The sequence below is a fragment of the Talpa occidentalis genome, unplaced genomic scaffold, assembly GCF_014898055.3.
Source record: "Talpa occidentalis isolate TD23 unplaced genomic scaffold, MPIMG_talOcc4v2.1 talOcc4.7, whole genome shotgun sequence".
NCBI classification, from domain to species: Eukaryota; Metazoa; Chordata; class Mammalia; order Eulipotyphla; family Talpidae; genus Talpa; species Talpa occidentalis.
In genome coordinates this window covers 67,549,039-67,565,071 of record NW_023605083.1, presented here as the reverse complement: position 1 = coordinate 67,565,071, position 16,033 = coordinate 67,549,039, and the positions used below count along the sequence as shown (strand labels likewise).

At 45.9% G+C, this 16,033-nt stretch overlaps 1 protein-coding gene across 3 annotated transcripts in view; it reads left to right on the top strand.

Moving 5' to 3' along the window:
• Positions 1-16,033, top strand: part of ASTN2 (astrotactin 2) — an 834,050-nt gene that overhangs the window by 117,040 nt on the left and 700,977 nt on the right. For all 3 annotated transcript variants that reach the window (XM_054689531.1, XM_054689530.1, XM_037494593.2), the window contains exon 2: positions 5,365-5,552. In XM_054689531.1, coding sequence (XP_054545506.1) covers positions 5,365-5,552 — 188 coding nt within the window. The remainder of the gene's footprint in view (positions 1-5,364; positions 5,553-16,033) is intronic.

Genomic DNA, 16,033 nt, shown 5'->3' with positions numbered 1-16,033 from the left:
ATTTCCAGGGAGCTGGTAAACTTGATTTTGTATAGGTCTGTGGAATATTTCTGGAGTGATTTGCATTGGAGAATGTTCTTCACTGATGTCAATGGGTGCCACCCAAACTTTCAAGGGCCAGAATAGAGTCAGAAGGTGGAGGGATGGCAAATTTGTTCTCTCTTTGAGTCGGACATCCATCTTTTCCTGCCCTTGGATATCAGCCCTCCTTGGTACTCAGGTGTTCAACTTTAAACTGGAGATGATTCCATTGGCTTCTCTGGGTATAGACTAGAACTACACCACTGGTGCCTTCTCACCTCCATACTTGTATGAACTGGTCCCTTAAACTAAATCTGTTTCTATGTATCTGTCTATGACCTGTTGGTTCTATTCTCTGGAGAGCCCTAACTAACACACTTTGAAAACCTTTGTAAATAGACCTGTCATTAAACAGGACTGTGACCTTGTCGAACATGCCTTTTCTTTTCTGATGAGACCCTGACCGACAGAGCCACTTGCAGTGGTCCACCGACAGATAATAAAGGTCTGCATTAAGGCACCCATTGAAGAGATGATATTGAGGGCATGAATTTGAGCGCTGTTTCCAAAGCCCACTCAGCACTACTTCAACACCCATGAACAAGGGTGGTTGAGGTCAATGTCACTACCTTTCCCCAGTCTTTCTGCTTAGGTAGTGACTTCATCTCACATAGCATCTACTCTCCCCACAGCGAGGCGAAGACCATTTGCAGTCTCATTGGAAGGGCTCTTTGGCCTTCTGCAAATTTTCTACTGGAGGGTCAGCTGCTGCTGTGGAATCAGAAGGCCAGTTAGTTAGTCACTTGGGAGATGTTATCAAGATGGTTGGTAATCAGAGGAGCTGCTTATTTTCATAATGACCTTCAGGAATTAAATAAAAATACAATGAGTGCCATAGATTAGGAAGAACAAGCCAATTAAAAGCACAACGTGCCTTTGGGATTTTTCATTTCTTTTCCGGGAGGCTGAAAGGCATCTGTGGCTGCTGAGGCAGGATGGTGGTCTACCCAGAATCACTGATGAAGGCTGATCCTCTCCTTGGCTTAGGCGGTGGTTGAGGGGATTTGAGCCTATTGAATATTTCACGAGTTTCAGCCCATGCAGAGAGAACAGTGAAAGGTGAAAAGGCAATCCCTGTGTTTCTTTATGATTCCAATATAAAACCGAGATACTCGGGGTGGGAGAGAGGCAGGCAAGCACTGGAGTCAGCCTACTGCCGGAAGGCATGGTGCACCAATTCTCCCACTTTAATATTTGCTGTTTCATTTTATATTCATCATGTCAGCATAATCTGCCTTTATGGGAATCGTCTTGGTTTCCGACCAAATGTGTTTAGTCCCCCTCTTGCTTTAAGTTTGATTGTAATATGACTTGAAGACTTCAATGAAATGTTTATATGGAAGGACTAGAGGAAGAGGAAAGGGAAAATGCAATTGGAAAATCAATCAGCGGGGAATTTCAAGAGCTGGCCTTGGTTATACTACTATTTTTTTTGACCTGTTTTTAATGGACACAGGACCTGCTCTCTGATCAAGTGTACTCCACTGATTCCTTACTGCATGCCGGATAAAATCAACCCTATCACCAAGCATTCAAGGCCCTCAACTCTGTGTCTGAGCTTCAGTTCCAACCCAATGTTCTCCTTCTTACATGCAGCTCTGTCCCCTGACGTACCCAGCCCAGTCCATCTCTGTGTCTCCTTCTCGCCTCTCAGGGGACAGAATGTCCATCCTCTGTGATACTCACATCACCACATTTTGGGAATAATTTTTGGCCTCTAAGTTAGGAGAGTCCCACTCCACCTTTACCTTTCCAGTGGAACTTTACTTAATCTTTAATTCTCTTATGAGACTTAACAGTACCTCCATCTTCTTGCCATAAGTGCAAACGTGTGTGTAGGTGTGTCTATGATCATGTATGTGTGCCATCTGCAGCATTTCAGTAATGATTTGTTGAGCATTTATTATGCACCAAACCCTTTCAAAGTGCTTGAGGTATGGCAGGAAATAGGCAAGGTCCCTGCTTGGCCAGAGACAGACATGAAACGCACATTCAAGGAAAAACTCCCTTAGTGAAAAATACTCTAGAAAGCTTTTGTAAAGGAGATCTAGTGTGGAGTGGAAGTCCGTGGAGAGTAGCACTTCCGCTAAGGCTGGTACGGCCTTTCTCCGTGCCAGTCCTTTGGATTGCGACAAATGCTGAGAAGAAGCCACCCATCAAAGTTCTGGGTGGAAAGTTCCAGGGCAGACAGAAAGTATATATGCCCTGAGGCAAGGGGACATCTGGCCTGCTTGAGGACCTTGTAAGTCTTGCAGGAGTTGGAGTACCCGAGGAAGGCACAGAACAGGATAAAGCACAGAGAGTGGCCTGGGTCATAGTAGATGCAGAATGTGCCCTGGGTGGCAGTGCCAGTCCTGCTGTTGAATGGCTAGGTGGCTCCAGAAGGCAAAGCCTGTGTCTCATTTCCCTCCATATTCTGAGCTGCTTGACTGCCTACTACAAAGCCCTCAACCCAGTGTGCTGAAGGCCAAGAGCCTGCAAACGTGTGGGGAGTGAGTGAATGAGTGAAGGAAGGACCAGGCTGCCTGCTTCTGCTAAGGCAATTTCCTTTTTTGAGGTCTCAGCCCCTCCTCTCCTCCCCAACAGCAGTTTCTTTTCTATGTAATAGAGTAAGTCCGGAGCTGTTCTCTGTGATTCAATATTTACTGTGTTTCACACACTGTTATTATCACTTAACGTTTACTGTCTGCTGACGGTGCATTCATCGCCATAGCAAACAAAGAGCTCAATCTAGTTTGGGTTCTGGGGCTAATTTAGTCAAGGAAAAGGCGACGTAAAAGCGACTGACATATTAGAAATTGCATGGGCTGGAAATCCGCTGGGTCCAGCTGAGTACAATTCCGCCAGTGACCTTAAGCAGGTGAGTAATCCTCGGAGACCTAGTTTTCTAATCTCAGCACAAGGAAGGCAAGCCTCTAACGGTGGGATGCAGCCTGGAGAGAGCTTCAGGCATGAGAGCCTCTGTCTACACTAGGCTGTGTCACCCAGACATGGCCGGCCCTGGGGCTTTCTGCTGGCCATTCCTGAGACCTCCCACACCATCCGTGTCCAGCCAGCCAGTACCACACAGACTTTCCTTCTTAAGATGCTGAATGAGAGACAACACTTTCCTGAGGCAGCTATCATCCCTGGCTACCCTGGGTCTCTGGTTCCGGGCTTTGCTGCACTGTGAGGAAAATGAGAGAGGGCTGAGCAAGGCCGTTTACCCTAACAGCTTCACTTTGGCTTGGCCCAGTTGGCCAGCTGCCAGAACAGCTGCTGCCTGGGCCTCAGGTGCTGAGGCAGGGAGGTGTGGGGTGCTGAGGCAGGAGAGGATGGGGAGAGACCTGCTGCACAGACTGGGCACATAGCCAGTCTGCTTCCCTTGGAACCCCATCACGAGTTCTGGGTACTCTTCAGGGCCCACGTTGGAAGGTCTGATGAACTCATGTGGTAATCTGTGCAGCTAGGGAAGCCCAAGGAGGCTTTCACTTGGAAGAATAACTTACTGTGTTCTGGCCACTTTGTCTTATATTGGGGGAGTAGTTGAGGGGAGACAAGAGCTGACATATGCTGTGGTGGGATTGCTCTGGCTTCTGTTGAGAATAGACAGAAGAGGCCAGGGTGGAAGAAGAGAACCGAGTTTGGAAAGCCTTGCAGTAAGACAAGCAAGAGAGAATGGTGTGTTGGTCCAGGCGGTTGTGGTAGAGCTGAGAGGGATTGAATTTTGGGTGGCTTTCAAAGGATTTCCTGATGACCTGGATGAGGAGTAGGAGAGTGGAGGATGAATTAGATCATGTCCCTATTAACAATAAAACTAATAATAAATACTGATAGATATTTTGTAGTACTTACTGAGTGCCAGATGCTCTTCCCCTGAAGACTTTTTGATTATAAACTTCAAAGAGCTAGTCTATTGGGAATGAATGGCACAAGAATAATTCAGTAGGATATGGTGAACAAATTCCATGTTCTTATTCTTCAAGATGACCCCTTTTCATTCATTCACCAAATGAGGGCGCTGCCATGGGGCAGGGAGAGAGAGATAATGAGGCCAGGAGAAGTTCTAACTCAGCTTCCACGTTGATCTTTAAGCATGTGTGTACGTTGTGTGTAGGGGGCCATTCCCCACCCCCCAGCACATACAACAGTCTCTGGAGCCTGTAAGAATGCACTCCCTAGGCTAACTGCCTGTCTTAGGAAGAGGGTATAAGGTTACAAGTCTCAGGCCTATGAAGGCGGCTTATCTATAGGCAGATAATCTTTGTCTCCTGCAATAACACTCATGCTATTGAAGACCTGACTATTCTCCTCACCACCCTTCTTTTTTGTTCACAAGTCATGTTGATAGGCTTTGTCTTTCTAGAACATTTCAGGGACACATCCCTTCTACTGACAGTGCCATGAAAAGGTTGTATGATCCCAGGGCAAAGGCAATTTTGGTATCTATGCTATGGCCCTTCCTAGTTAATAGGAGGCTATGTTAGAATGATAAGATTGAACAGCACTGCTAGTAAAATGGTGGTTATTACTCTAAGGGTATCTATGGAGAGAAAATCAGGGTAGAGGCAAAGTTAGGGCCTTCAAATCAGGAGACTTGACTTTACAATTTACTAGAAAGTCTTAACTTTCCATTGATTGAATACGAACTCTGGGTTGGGACAGTGGCTTCAAGTATCATTAAGCTATGGAACCTTCCATGCCAACACCCTCTTGCTCAGGAGTGTGTGTAAACCTTGCAAGGAAAGGGAGCTGCTCTGAGGAAGGCAGAGACAGCCAGCCCAGAACAACCCACTAACCCAGCTCCTTTACCACCAAAGACAGCCCAGCTCGGAGGTATCTCTCTTGGGCTGCATGTTCTCTTGGCCCTCTCCAGCCCTGAGACTCTGCGCTTCTGCCGTGACCACATGCAGCCTCTAAAGTCCACACTGAGTTCACTATCATGGATGCCCTCCCTGCATCTTCCTCCAGCTCCATGACCCTGAAGGAAGTATGTAAGCATGTTCTCCCTCCTGCTTAGCTTGACCCCACTCTGGGAACCTACATGACCTTAGCAGGCATGGTGCTGCACCCTGGAGCACCAGACAGACCTGGGTTCAAGTCCTGCCTCTCTGTTGGAACAGATCTTGGCCACAGTTGACCTGTCTATAAATTGACCTGTTTTTCTGGCTTGCAGATTTGATGTGGGGAAAATCATGTGGTACAAAGTTGGTGCCTGTGGAGCTCCTGAATGTGTGTGACTCCACTCCTAGGAGCAGCGGGCCAGGCAGGGCACTCACTGGTGCCTTGGGTCTTGTCTTGCAGAGATGTCTGGGACGGCGGCAGACATCTCGCTGGTGCACTGGCGGCAGCAGTGGCTGGAAAACGGCACCTTGTACTTCCACGTCTCCATGAGCAGCTCGGGGCAGCTGGCCCGGGCCACAGCGCCCACACTCCAGGAGCCCTCGGAGATTGTCGAGGAGCAGATGCACATTCTCCACGTTTCTGTGATGGTGAGTGAGGGGGAATGGGATGGGGCAGAGGGGGATATTAGGGAGGGTTGGCGGAAGGTGGGGTGAGGTGGAGAACTCATGGAAGGAGGGAAGGGATGGTCAGCTGGTGGAGGGAAGGGACTGGTCATGTGTGAGAGGTTAGAATGACAAAGAGAAGGTCAGGTGGATTCGTGGTGACACTTGGACAGATGCGCACTCATCCATCACCTGTCAGCTGTGACAAACTAATTGCGCTTCAGAGAAGAAAATAAAGGGGCCCCAACTCCTTGGCCTTTCGGCTGACATCTCTGGGAATAGCTGTTTAACATCTGTCACGTGCTTGGCCTGCCTTGCTGAGGGCTGAGGTTCAGTGCTCCAAAATACAACTGGCCTTTTCCAGAATCTCTGAACAAACAAAATCAGGACACCATGGGAACTACGCTGCCCTTTCCCATGCACCCTTGATGCACCAGGTACTTCAACCCCTCACAGCAGCCCCTGCAATGCGGACACACGTGGTGGGCCCTGGACCCCAGTGGCGTCATAATGGGGGAGGTCATACCCAGCAGCCCCTCCACAGCCCTCACTTTATGGTTGTGAAAAGTAAGTCAGAGGAATGAAAATATATAACACGGGGTGCTTAGCTGGTAAGAGGTGGTGCTGGGTGGTGGAGGTGGAGCGTGTGGCTGCCAAACCTGAGCTATGTCCTTGACACTGTGCTGCTCTCAGGGCAAGGATGTGAGCACCCATTCTGTGCAGGCCTGCAGGCATTGTCTCGTTGCCCTGTCCTGAGGGTGCTTCAGGTCAGGCTAGCCACCTCCTGAGGAGATACCAAGTACTGGGTATGGAGGTGAAAAGGACTCCTGTCTCTGATGGCCCCAGGAGCTAGAAGCTCCTAGCCTGCCTTCTCCACAGAGGAAGCCCCAAAGCCTGAACTCCTTTGGAATGTAGCCAATAGTGTATGTAGGCGCCTATTAATGGTTTCTTTTAAAAGGCATAATTAAGGGTTTTGCATGGTAGAGAGTAAAAAGCAAATTCATTGTGCAGAAAGTACAGGTCCGATGGGCTCTCGAAGACACCAAATAGCTATACCTGACAGCCCCTTGTGCTTCTGCTCCTCACGCCACTCTTATATGATCTTCCCCTTTCCCTTCAGCACAGCTCAGCCAGAGACATGAGGGTAGGATATGCTCTTCTCAAGTATGTGAGGGGAGGGATTTGCCCAGAGAAGTGATGTACTCGGCAGAAAGTCCCTTGCCAAGGCAGGCAACCACCGCCCCCCACCCCCATTTCTTCCTTCCCTTCAGCATCAACAGCAGTCAACAGTTAGCCTGCATGCGAACTTTGGGGTACAGTATTGTCTGTGATGGAGTAGCCCCTGGCTTTTGTCTCTGTTCTGCTGGTTCCTCTTCAACCAATACTGAGCATTAGCCATGCTGATGAGGGCTGAGTAAGAACTTGGGAGTTTTCTCTTTTTGGAAAAACGCACACACACCCCAGCCAGACAGCGACGTTAATTTTGGACCTAACGCATGCTCGTCACGTGGAAGAACAAATCAAGGCCTTTGTGTTATTCATGGAATGAGTGTGATAGACTTTTCCCATATGTATATTTAGCAAATGATGCAGCCACACGTCAAGCCCAGTGGGTGCCTGCATGCTAACGTTGGGGTGCAAGTCATAGGCACCACCCTAGGACACCAGGTGAGCTCCTGTCCTCAGCTAGCAGGGGGTGAGGCATCATCTGAGATTTGGAAGGATTAAGGAGATGTGGCTGCTCTTTTTTTAATGTTTGAGGGTAAGACTTTGTTTTCACTAATCTCTGTGAAGTTTTACTGGGTTTTAGTACCACATTTGCTTTCATACAGCCTTCCTGTCACCCAGTAGCCTCTGTGGTGTTATCTCAGTTAAAATGACCTGGAATAGGCTTTCTCTGCTGCCAGGCCCAGGGTTGGTTCCACTAAATCGGACTGTCTCCCCAAGGACTTGGAGATGTCCTTCACCTGTCCCTTCTGCTCAGTGAGTACAGCTCACTGATGTGCTCTGCCATTCCCTGTGCTGCTGGACGAGGCTGTGAGAGAGGCTGAGGAGAGGCTGGCAGACATGGGCCCACCCTGCCCAGGTGCTAAAGTGACCCATGTAGAACACTTCATGGTCCCACCAGTTTCTTTCCACTTCAGAGCTCCAAAATCTGGATATTTCCTGTCTTCACCTCATCCTCAGGAGACAGAGTCCTGTCCAGGAAACATTGGCTTTGGCAGATGGTGGCTCAGCTGTCAGAGGTGGGACTCACCTCCTAGATTGCTGCCCTCTGTCTTGGGTGGAGTGGCATGGGGGCTATCAGCATGGATTCTGGAGCCTGGGAGCCTCATCTAAATAGCCATTTGGCCAATTTACCCTCACTCTGGAAGTCCTTAGACAAAGTACTGAACTTCTCTGTGTTGTATTTTTGTCATCTATGAAGTGAGGTCATGCTTAACACTTATTGTGTGGGTACACAAGTACCTGGACAAGAGGATGATCTGATTTATGACCCCTTTCACTTCATAGATGGGAAAGCTGAGGTCTAAATGCAGGCTAATACTTGTCCAGGTTCCCCCAACCAGTTGTAGTTGGCCTGGAGGACAGGTCTCTCTGTGACTCACACTCTGTCTCTGCTGCTCTGGCCACAGGAGATTCAGCAAGAGCAAAAAGAGTGTTTCCTCCCCTCTCATCCCCAAGCAAGCTGGCTGAGCTCTGTCTCCCCATTTCACTGATGAAAAATCTGAGATGATGTGAGTTTTATTGATTTGCCTCAGGACACATGGCTGTCCCAGACAGTGGGACAGCTCTGGGACCAGGCTTCCCCCAAGATTCCAAACTGGCATCTCATGGTTGCTCAAGGTTCCCCCCATCACGTGGTTACTCTGGTTTCTTCCATCAAGTGACTACTCAAGATTATTCCCATCAGGTGGCTTCCACCCATCACGTGGTTACTCTGGTTTCTTCCATCAAGTGACTACTCAAGATTATTCCCATCAGGTGGCTTCCACTCTGCCAAATTTCACATTGTTTTCATCTTTGGTGAAGATCCAGTTTGATTTGTGAGAAAACCCAAATCATCCCATCAAATCTCAAAAGGATCTGGAGGCAAGGTCAATGTCTTAGCTTTCTTTTCTTTTTCTTTTTTTTTTAAGATTTATTTATTTATGCATACAATAACTGGGGTGTAGGTCAGAGATACGGGGGGTGAGAGGATTCACTAGAGACAGAGTGGGGAACAGAACAGGTGGACTGAGTGAAATACACTATTGAGGGGAGCACTAGGTGAGTAAGGAGAGGTCTGTTGCAACATGTGGGTTGCTTCCTGGCTAGCTGGGGATTGAACTTGTGTTGCAGAGGCCTCGGATTTCTTCATAACGCAGTGCTTAACCCCTGAGGCCCCTCTTATTTTTTCTTCAATTGCATTGCTTTATAGCATTGGATGTGTTCTGGAGGTATAAGCTCTCCCCCTCCAGGTGTTACTGCATCACACCCGCTACCAAAGCACTCACCACCATAGCCCAGCTCTGTCATGGGCAACTGACTACTGGAGTGGAGCCCGCACACACTTCAGGGCACATCAAGTCTTTTTTTAGCATCTGCTTCATCCCAGAAGGCTTCATCATATGACTGGTAGTGTCCCCAGCGTCATGGACAAGGAGGGACTCATTACTCCTGCGCCAGAAACAGAGGGAGGTGCATGTCTTCCCATCCACTGTCACAGCTCTCGCTGCTCCAAGCAGTTTCCCCTTACCTCCCAAATCCTCAGTTTCTTTATCTGTGAAACAAAACTGTTCATGCCAGCCTCACTAATTTATTGAGGAAGGGAGGGAGTATACAGATAGTACTGATTATCTAGCGTGGCATGTGCTGGGCACACAGTGGCAGTGGGTAAATTCCTATTATCACTGCAGCAATATTTAAAAGCCTCTGATCTACGGGTCGGAAGACATTGGGTTTACTGTTATTATTGCTGCTGTTTTTCTATTTGATCTAGAAAGGTCAATGTCTTAATAACTGACTTTGAGGATTTGCTCTATGCCAGATAGTGTTGCAAATTTTGATGTCCATGTATTATCACACTTAATTCTCACAACAAATCTTAAGGTGGATACTATTAGTATGTTTACTTCATAGCTAGAGGACCTGAGATGTGAAAATCAATAGCTATTGCTGTGACTAAAACACAACGTTTTAAATGATAAAAATGCTCTTTTACTCTATGCAGACTGATGCCAGAGCCTGTGCCCTTAATCTGTATGGTAGACCACCAGTTTCTATTCTCTCTCTGTGCATGAGTTGTTGGATTAAATGAGAAAATATTATGTGTAAGTTTTTCCAAAGAAGCTCTCCTTAAAAGGAATCCTTGGGCATCTTAAGGAGGCTTGTGACTTGGCAGTCAGCTCCAAGGCTGAACAGTGTCATTCTCATGAGCTTCATGAACTTGACCTAATCAACCCCATCATCTACAAAACTGGGATAATATTCCTCAATTCTTAAAGTTGCCCTATGTACTGAGATCACACATTCACGTGTCCTACACAGTGGTTTCCACCATGGAGGAACTTTTGTCTGCCTGGCACAGTAAGTGTGGCACATACTTTATTTTATTTAATTGTTCTAATATTATTATAAAATAGGGATTGTGATGACCCCCTATTTACAGATGAGGAACCTGGGAGTTTTGTGAGGTTTTATAATTCCTCAAGTCCGCACCACCAATGAGTGCTGAAACTGGGATTCCACTTGTGTTTGTCTAAATGTCTTCTGTTTCAGCCGTAATTTTCCATGGTGCAGTGCCAGGCACTCATGAAGTGCTGAAAGAGAGGGAGCATATAAGAGGGAGCATCATATGCTACTTTTAATGCTGCAGATTTATAATGGTGGGCCAGAATGAGGTGGGGTTTACAAGGGCCCCCACATTCCTATCTACGGTAGGACAAACCTTTCAGAGTGTTTGAGCTGTCCAGCCATGGAATGGACTGAGTTGGGGCAGTGTGTGCCTTCCCTGGAGGTATGCAAGCAAAGATTAGAAACCCTGTTCATCGGGGTTTTGAGAGAAATAATAGCTAAATTAGATGGCCCTATTGTAGTTCTTCAAACTTAGAAAATCTATGAGTCTATGGCATAATAATATATAGGGAAATACATTGAGGATTATAAAATGCCACATAAATCTAAGAAGTATTATTACCTTCTTGATCAGTAGCTTTGTTGAAAGGATCTGTGTGATAGGGGGATAATACTTTTTAAAATCTTCTGTGAAAATGGCTTTAGATCATTCCCCCAATCATTGCATTTATTCATTTACAGCATACCATGCAGTCCTTAGTTCATCAGTTTAATCACTCAGTCTTGCAATGGTTTATTTGTTTATGACGAGTAACAATGAAAATCCCATCAGCAAGAAAAAAAATATTAAAATCTCTTAAAAAAAATCACCCACAAGCTCGGAATGAGCCAAATGTCTAGGATCTGACTGTTAAGTATGAGCCTGCATTTTAAGTTGTATTAGTGAAAGACTCGTTTCCTGAACAACCCATTTTAAAGGTTCTAGATGAGATCTGGAATATTGTGTTTACTTTTGGGGATATTAACAGAAATAACAACTAGCTAGAAAGGTTTATGAGAAAATAATCAAGACATTAAAGAATCTCAAGATAATAACTTAGTGTTATAATAATTCACATATATTTAAATCATTTCAATCTCATCTTCAACTGATAGCATTATCACTCCTGTTCTACATTTTCAAGGAAATGCAGGCACAGGGAAAATTGTGAACACAGAACCATGGACATGGCGAGCCAGGGTTCATTGCCAGCTCCATAGCCGACTTACAGTTGGGCAGCTTCCCACTGTCACTGCTGGCTCCACATCTGTGTGGGGTGAGGATGGAAGTTCCTGCCCTGGGGTCTGTTGTGAGGATTGCAAGACACTCAGAAAGGCACATGTGCTGGGGTCTTCGGTAGCATAGATGCTGCTATTTCTAAGCAGATTGCTTTCCCAGGGTGGCCCCAAGAAGGCACCACAAAAGGAGCAACCTAAACAACAAAAATGTATTATTTCCCATTTCAGGAGCTGGAAGTCAGATCAAGATGGATGTTGGTAGGGCCAGCCTCCTTCTGAAGGCATCAGGGAGGGTTCTGCCCCAGGTCTCCCCTGAGCTTCAGGAAATTTGTTTGTAGTAGTGCAGCTCCAGTTTCTGTGTGTGTGTGTGTGTGTGTGTGTGTGTGTGTGGCTGCCTGCCTGCCTGCCTGCCTGTCGCTGGGTCCAAAAGTTCCCTTTTTTATAAGGACACCATTTATATTGGATTGGGATCCCCCTACTGACCTCATTATAACTTGATTGCCTCTGTAAAGACCCAGTGTCTATTCAAGGTATGTTCTGAGTTAATACTGGGGGTTAGGAGTCCAGTATGTGTTTTATTGATGATAACAGTATGTGCCGTCATTGATATCTATAAGTGATATTACTAAAGTATGTCCAGGACATATCTTACCAGGGTAGGAGAAGCCAGCCCCTTATAGATTATTGGCCCCAAAAGCCTTGCAGGGAGAAGACAGAGTAAAGGGGGAAACACTCCAAGGGGAATTAGTTTAAAAGGGAAATCAGCAAAAATTGAGTGTTGGAAGAAACATGTGATAAACCAGACAGCACAAAAAGCTGGAGGGACCTAGGTTCCTCAGCCCTGCCCCTCGTGTGCTCCATGACCTCATGCAGGTCACAATCCCTTCTCAGTCTTAGCACCCCATCTGTAAATTGCAATCACCTAATTATATTAGTTGCTAAAACATAGTGAAGTTTTTGCAATGCAAATATTCCAAATATATTTTAATGTAAGTGGGCCATATCTCATATATCCCACTCCCATCTCAAAAAAAGTGGAATATTTAAGATCACAAAGACTTTCTTAATTAAAAAGAATTTAAATTACATGAAACTTGTAGTTTAGCCTTGATTGCCTCCATAACAAATGTTCAATAAAGCCTGTAGGGTCTCTAGCTAGACTCACAGGGAAGTTATGAGAATAATCCATGACTTCTGTCCATAGGAAACATGGCTTCTCTGATCTTCCACAGCATTTAGAAACACAGTGTAGGGCAAGTGGAAGGCGCAGGGACTTCGTGTCGGGAGGCTGAGTTACAAGCTTAGACTACCTCCTGCCAGCTGTCACAATTAGGACAAGTCTTTAGCTCGCTGAGCTTCTTGTTTGGTCATTTACAAAATGGAAATAAAATTAAAATTATAACATTGGGCTCAGATAATGCACAGGAAAGCATTTGGCTTAGTTTTCCCAAAACCAATAGAATGATAAAATATGGTTGGAATGTTGGAGCAGGATCGCCTTAGACCTTACAGAATCAAACTCTTTTAGATGAGTCAGGGTTTGCTTGTTTATTCTGCAAACCAATCTGAACCTCAGTGATTGACCAGACAATACTTTATTCCTCACACATGTCCCATGGTGACAGCGCTTCACTGAGGATCTGTATCCCTTCTCATTCTGTACCTCTGCTGAGGGGGAGCCCTAGTCTGAGACATTTGGTTTTCATGGCAGAGAAAATGAGCCAAAGAGCTGGAAGAAATCTGGGGTGTCTTTTAAAGTAAATGCCCAAAAGTGAGTTCCTTAAAATTCTATGATCCAAAGCACACATATGACCAAGTCCAAAATCACGGGCAGGGGTCAGCAATCCTTCACAGAGATGGTGTGTGAATAGTTGCAAACAGCAGCAGATTATATCCCACCTCTCAGAAATAACAACAGGAAATGGATGTTCATTCCTGCCCATTTGTCTGAGCCAAAAATCAAGCCTGGATGGAAAAGGTTGACAAAAGCAGCCTGCAGATGGCAAGAGAAAACACAGGAAGGGGCTTGGAGGCAATTATTTTGCACCTCTGGACAAAACATAATGTAGAATGGAATGTGTATAAAGAAAAATCCTTGCAACCTGAGACAGAGAGGCAGCACTGTATTCTCTGACAGAGTTGGAGACCCCAAATTCAAAATCCACGTAACAGCAGGGCCACCTGCCCCCCAGAGACTCAGCAAATCCCTTCCTTGACTCTTCTGATTTCTGCCTTCCTCTTCAAGTCACCACCTCTTCCATGTCTTCAGCATGTCTCTCCTAAGGACATGGGGTGAGGATCACTGGATTTACAACCCACCTGGGTGATTTAGGATGATCTCTTCCTTGCAAGCTCCTTAACTTAATTATATCTCAAAGAGCCTTTTTCTCCAAATAAGGCCACATGCACAGGTTCCCAGAATGAGGTTGTAGCCATTTTTTTTTTTTGGTGGGGGGGTTCAACCATGACATCACTTTATCCAAGTGACTCAAGTTCACACCACCTGGATTAAGACATTTGACCTCAGGAATCCCCTAAGAGGAAAGCTCTTTTAAAACACTCTTAGTCTAAACCTTATTTTTTCAGAGTGAAAAGGAGGATACCGATGAAGCCTGTTGGTTTCAAAGAGTGACTCAGGGTCATGGGTCAGCCAGCTTAGGTCTGGGGCTCAGGGTGGGGTGTGTATGTTAGGAGGTAGGGGATCCCCCTGCACCACACTGCCTGAACTTTCCCCAGCTGTGATCCGCCCTCAGCACCAGGCCTCTGCTCCTCCTCAGTGAGCATAATAATCAGACAGGTTCAGTGTGACGATATTTCACTCCTCGTGGTAATCAGCCTGTCTGCAAATCCACCAGTACAGTCAAACAATTACCCAATACAAACTTCTGCTGCTAATGTTCCCCAGCTCAAGGGCGTCTTTAATAGCAAAATAATACTTGTTTTTTCTTCCTTCCCTCTCTGTTTTTTCTTAATCTCTCCCCGATGAGACATAACATTAATTACAGCAGTTAACGGAAATTCTGTCTCCATTACCGCCTGCCACCTTCTCCATCTTGGCTTCCGCCTCCAAAATTTCTCTCCTGAATGAAGTGGGGAGGTTTATGGGTTTATGCAGATGTGTGGCTGTACTTTATTTACCTTTTCTCTGCCTACCTCCTTTGTGCTGAATTCTAAGTCAAGTAGAATCAATATTGTCACGGGGGTGTGCGTGAGTGTGAATGTGTGTGTGCGGTCTGTGTGAGCCTGCTTCGTAATCTAGCTGTCATTTTGCGCTAATTGTGTTGTTTCCTCTTGTGTGGAAGGAAATCTTATCTGTTTTGGATTAAAATTCAATGAAGGTCATAGCGGCTGGAAAACTTACCAGACTGCTGCAATTAATGTTCATTTGGCTTTGATAAATTGGAACGTTCCCCTCAATAGGACTGGAGTGGATTTCTGAAGCAATAATTCTTCCATTAACTCAATGATTCTGCCCGTGATGGAGGACCTTGTCCTGCTTTTGTTTGTCATCTGTCACTTGGAGGAGCTGGGGATATGTAGGAGGTGACTGATTACTATCATAGCGCCTGCTTGTATCAAAGCTTTTCAAGCCACTAATTATTTTTGCCCCCTGTAAATTGCTTGATTCAGCAAAATATGTGCTGTTGGAAATAAGGCAGAAAGATTTTTGTGTGTGTGCCCCTATTTCTCCCCTGGAGTTTCCATAGTTGTGGGGGTTTACAAGTTCCTTTCAAGGACTAGGTGAAAATGAATCTGTCAGCGAACACATGCTCTATGCCAGGAAATAGGCTGAGGGCCTTATGTGCATTATTTGACTAAATTCTTAAAATTATTCTTGAGGGCATTTTGTCCACAGCACCTGGGAGGCTGCAGTCCATAAATAATTAGCATTTCATTCCACATAGGTCGAAAATCAAGTGTCCTGATTCTGAATCTCTTGCATTACTGCTCTGCTTTAGGTATTTTTCTAAGTGCCTAATCTTATTAAGTTCTACTGTTTGCTGTTTATTTTTCAGTAGATGTGGAGCAAGATCTCCATCCTATATAAGAATGACCTCAGGTGTGTGTCTGAAAGGTGATTTCCTGGGCCCTGCCCCAGGCCTACTGGATCTGAGCATCTGGCGTGGAGGGTTGGGGGAACCTGCATTTGGGGTGAGCTTTGCCACTCCTGTTTGTAGATTGCAAAGGGGGGAAATCACTCACTTGCATCTTTCTGAGACCACCCGTGGGAGAATCACAGCCTCCACCTGCTAATTTTTTAAATTATTATTTAGTTCGCACAACACCTTGCCAGGCATCCATTGCCATGCCTATCTTACAGATTGAAATGTTGAGGTTCATCAGGTTAAGTGGACTTGCCCAAGGTCACGCAACAAAAGGAGATGAAGTGGGTCTAGACCTGGCCTTTGCCTGGTGCCATACTCCCTTTGCTCTCACTGCACACCCCAGCTCATCTGCTCTTGTCCTTGTTCTTCAAGTCCCCAAGGCTCCCTTTCTTCTTCCAAGTTCTTTTGGGTTGCAGACAAGACCAGCTCTCACAGACACCCTCTTTAGTACCTGTTTTTTTATATTCCTTATATGTCCTGAGGCTCCCCTAATGAAGTGTTCAGAGGCCTGACCTGTCTCAGCCT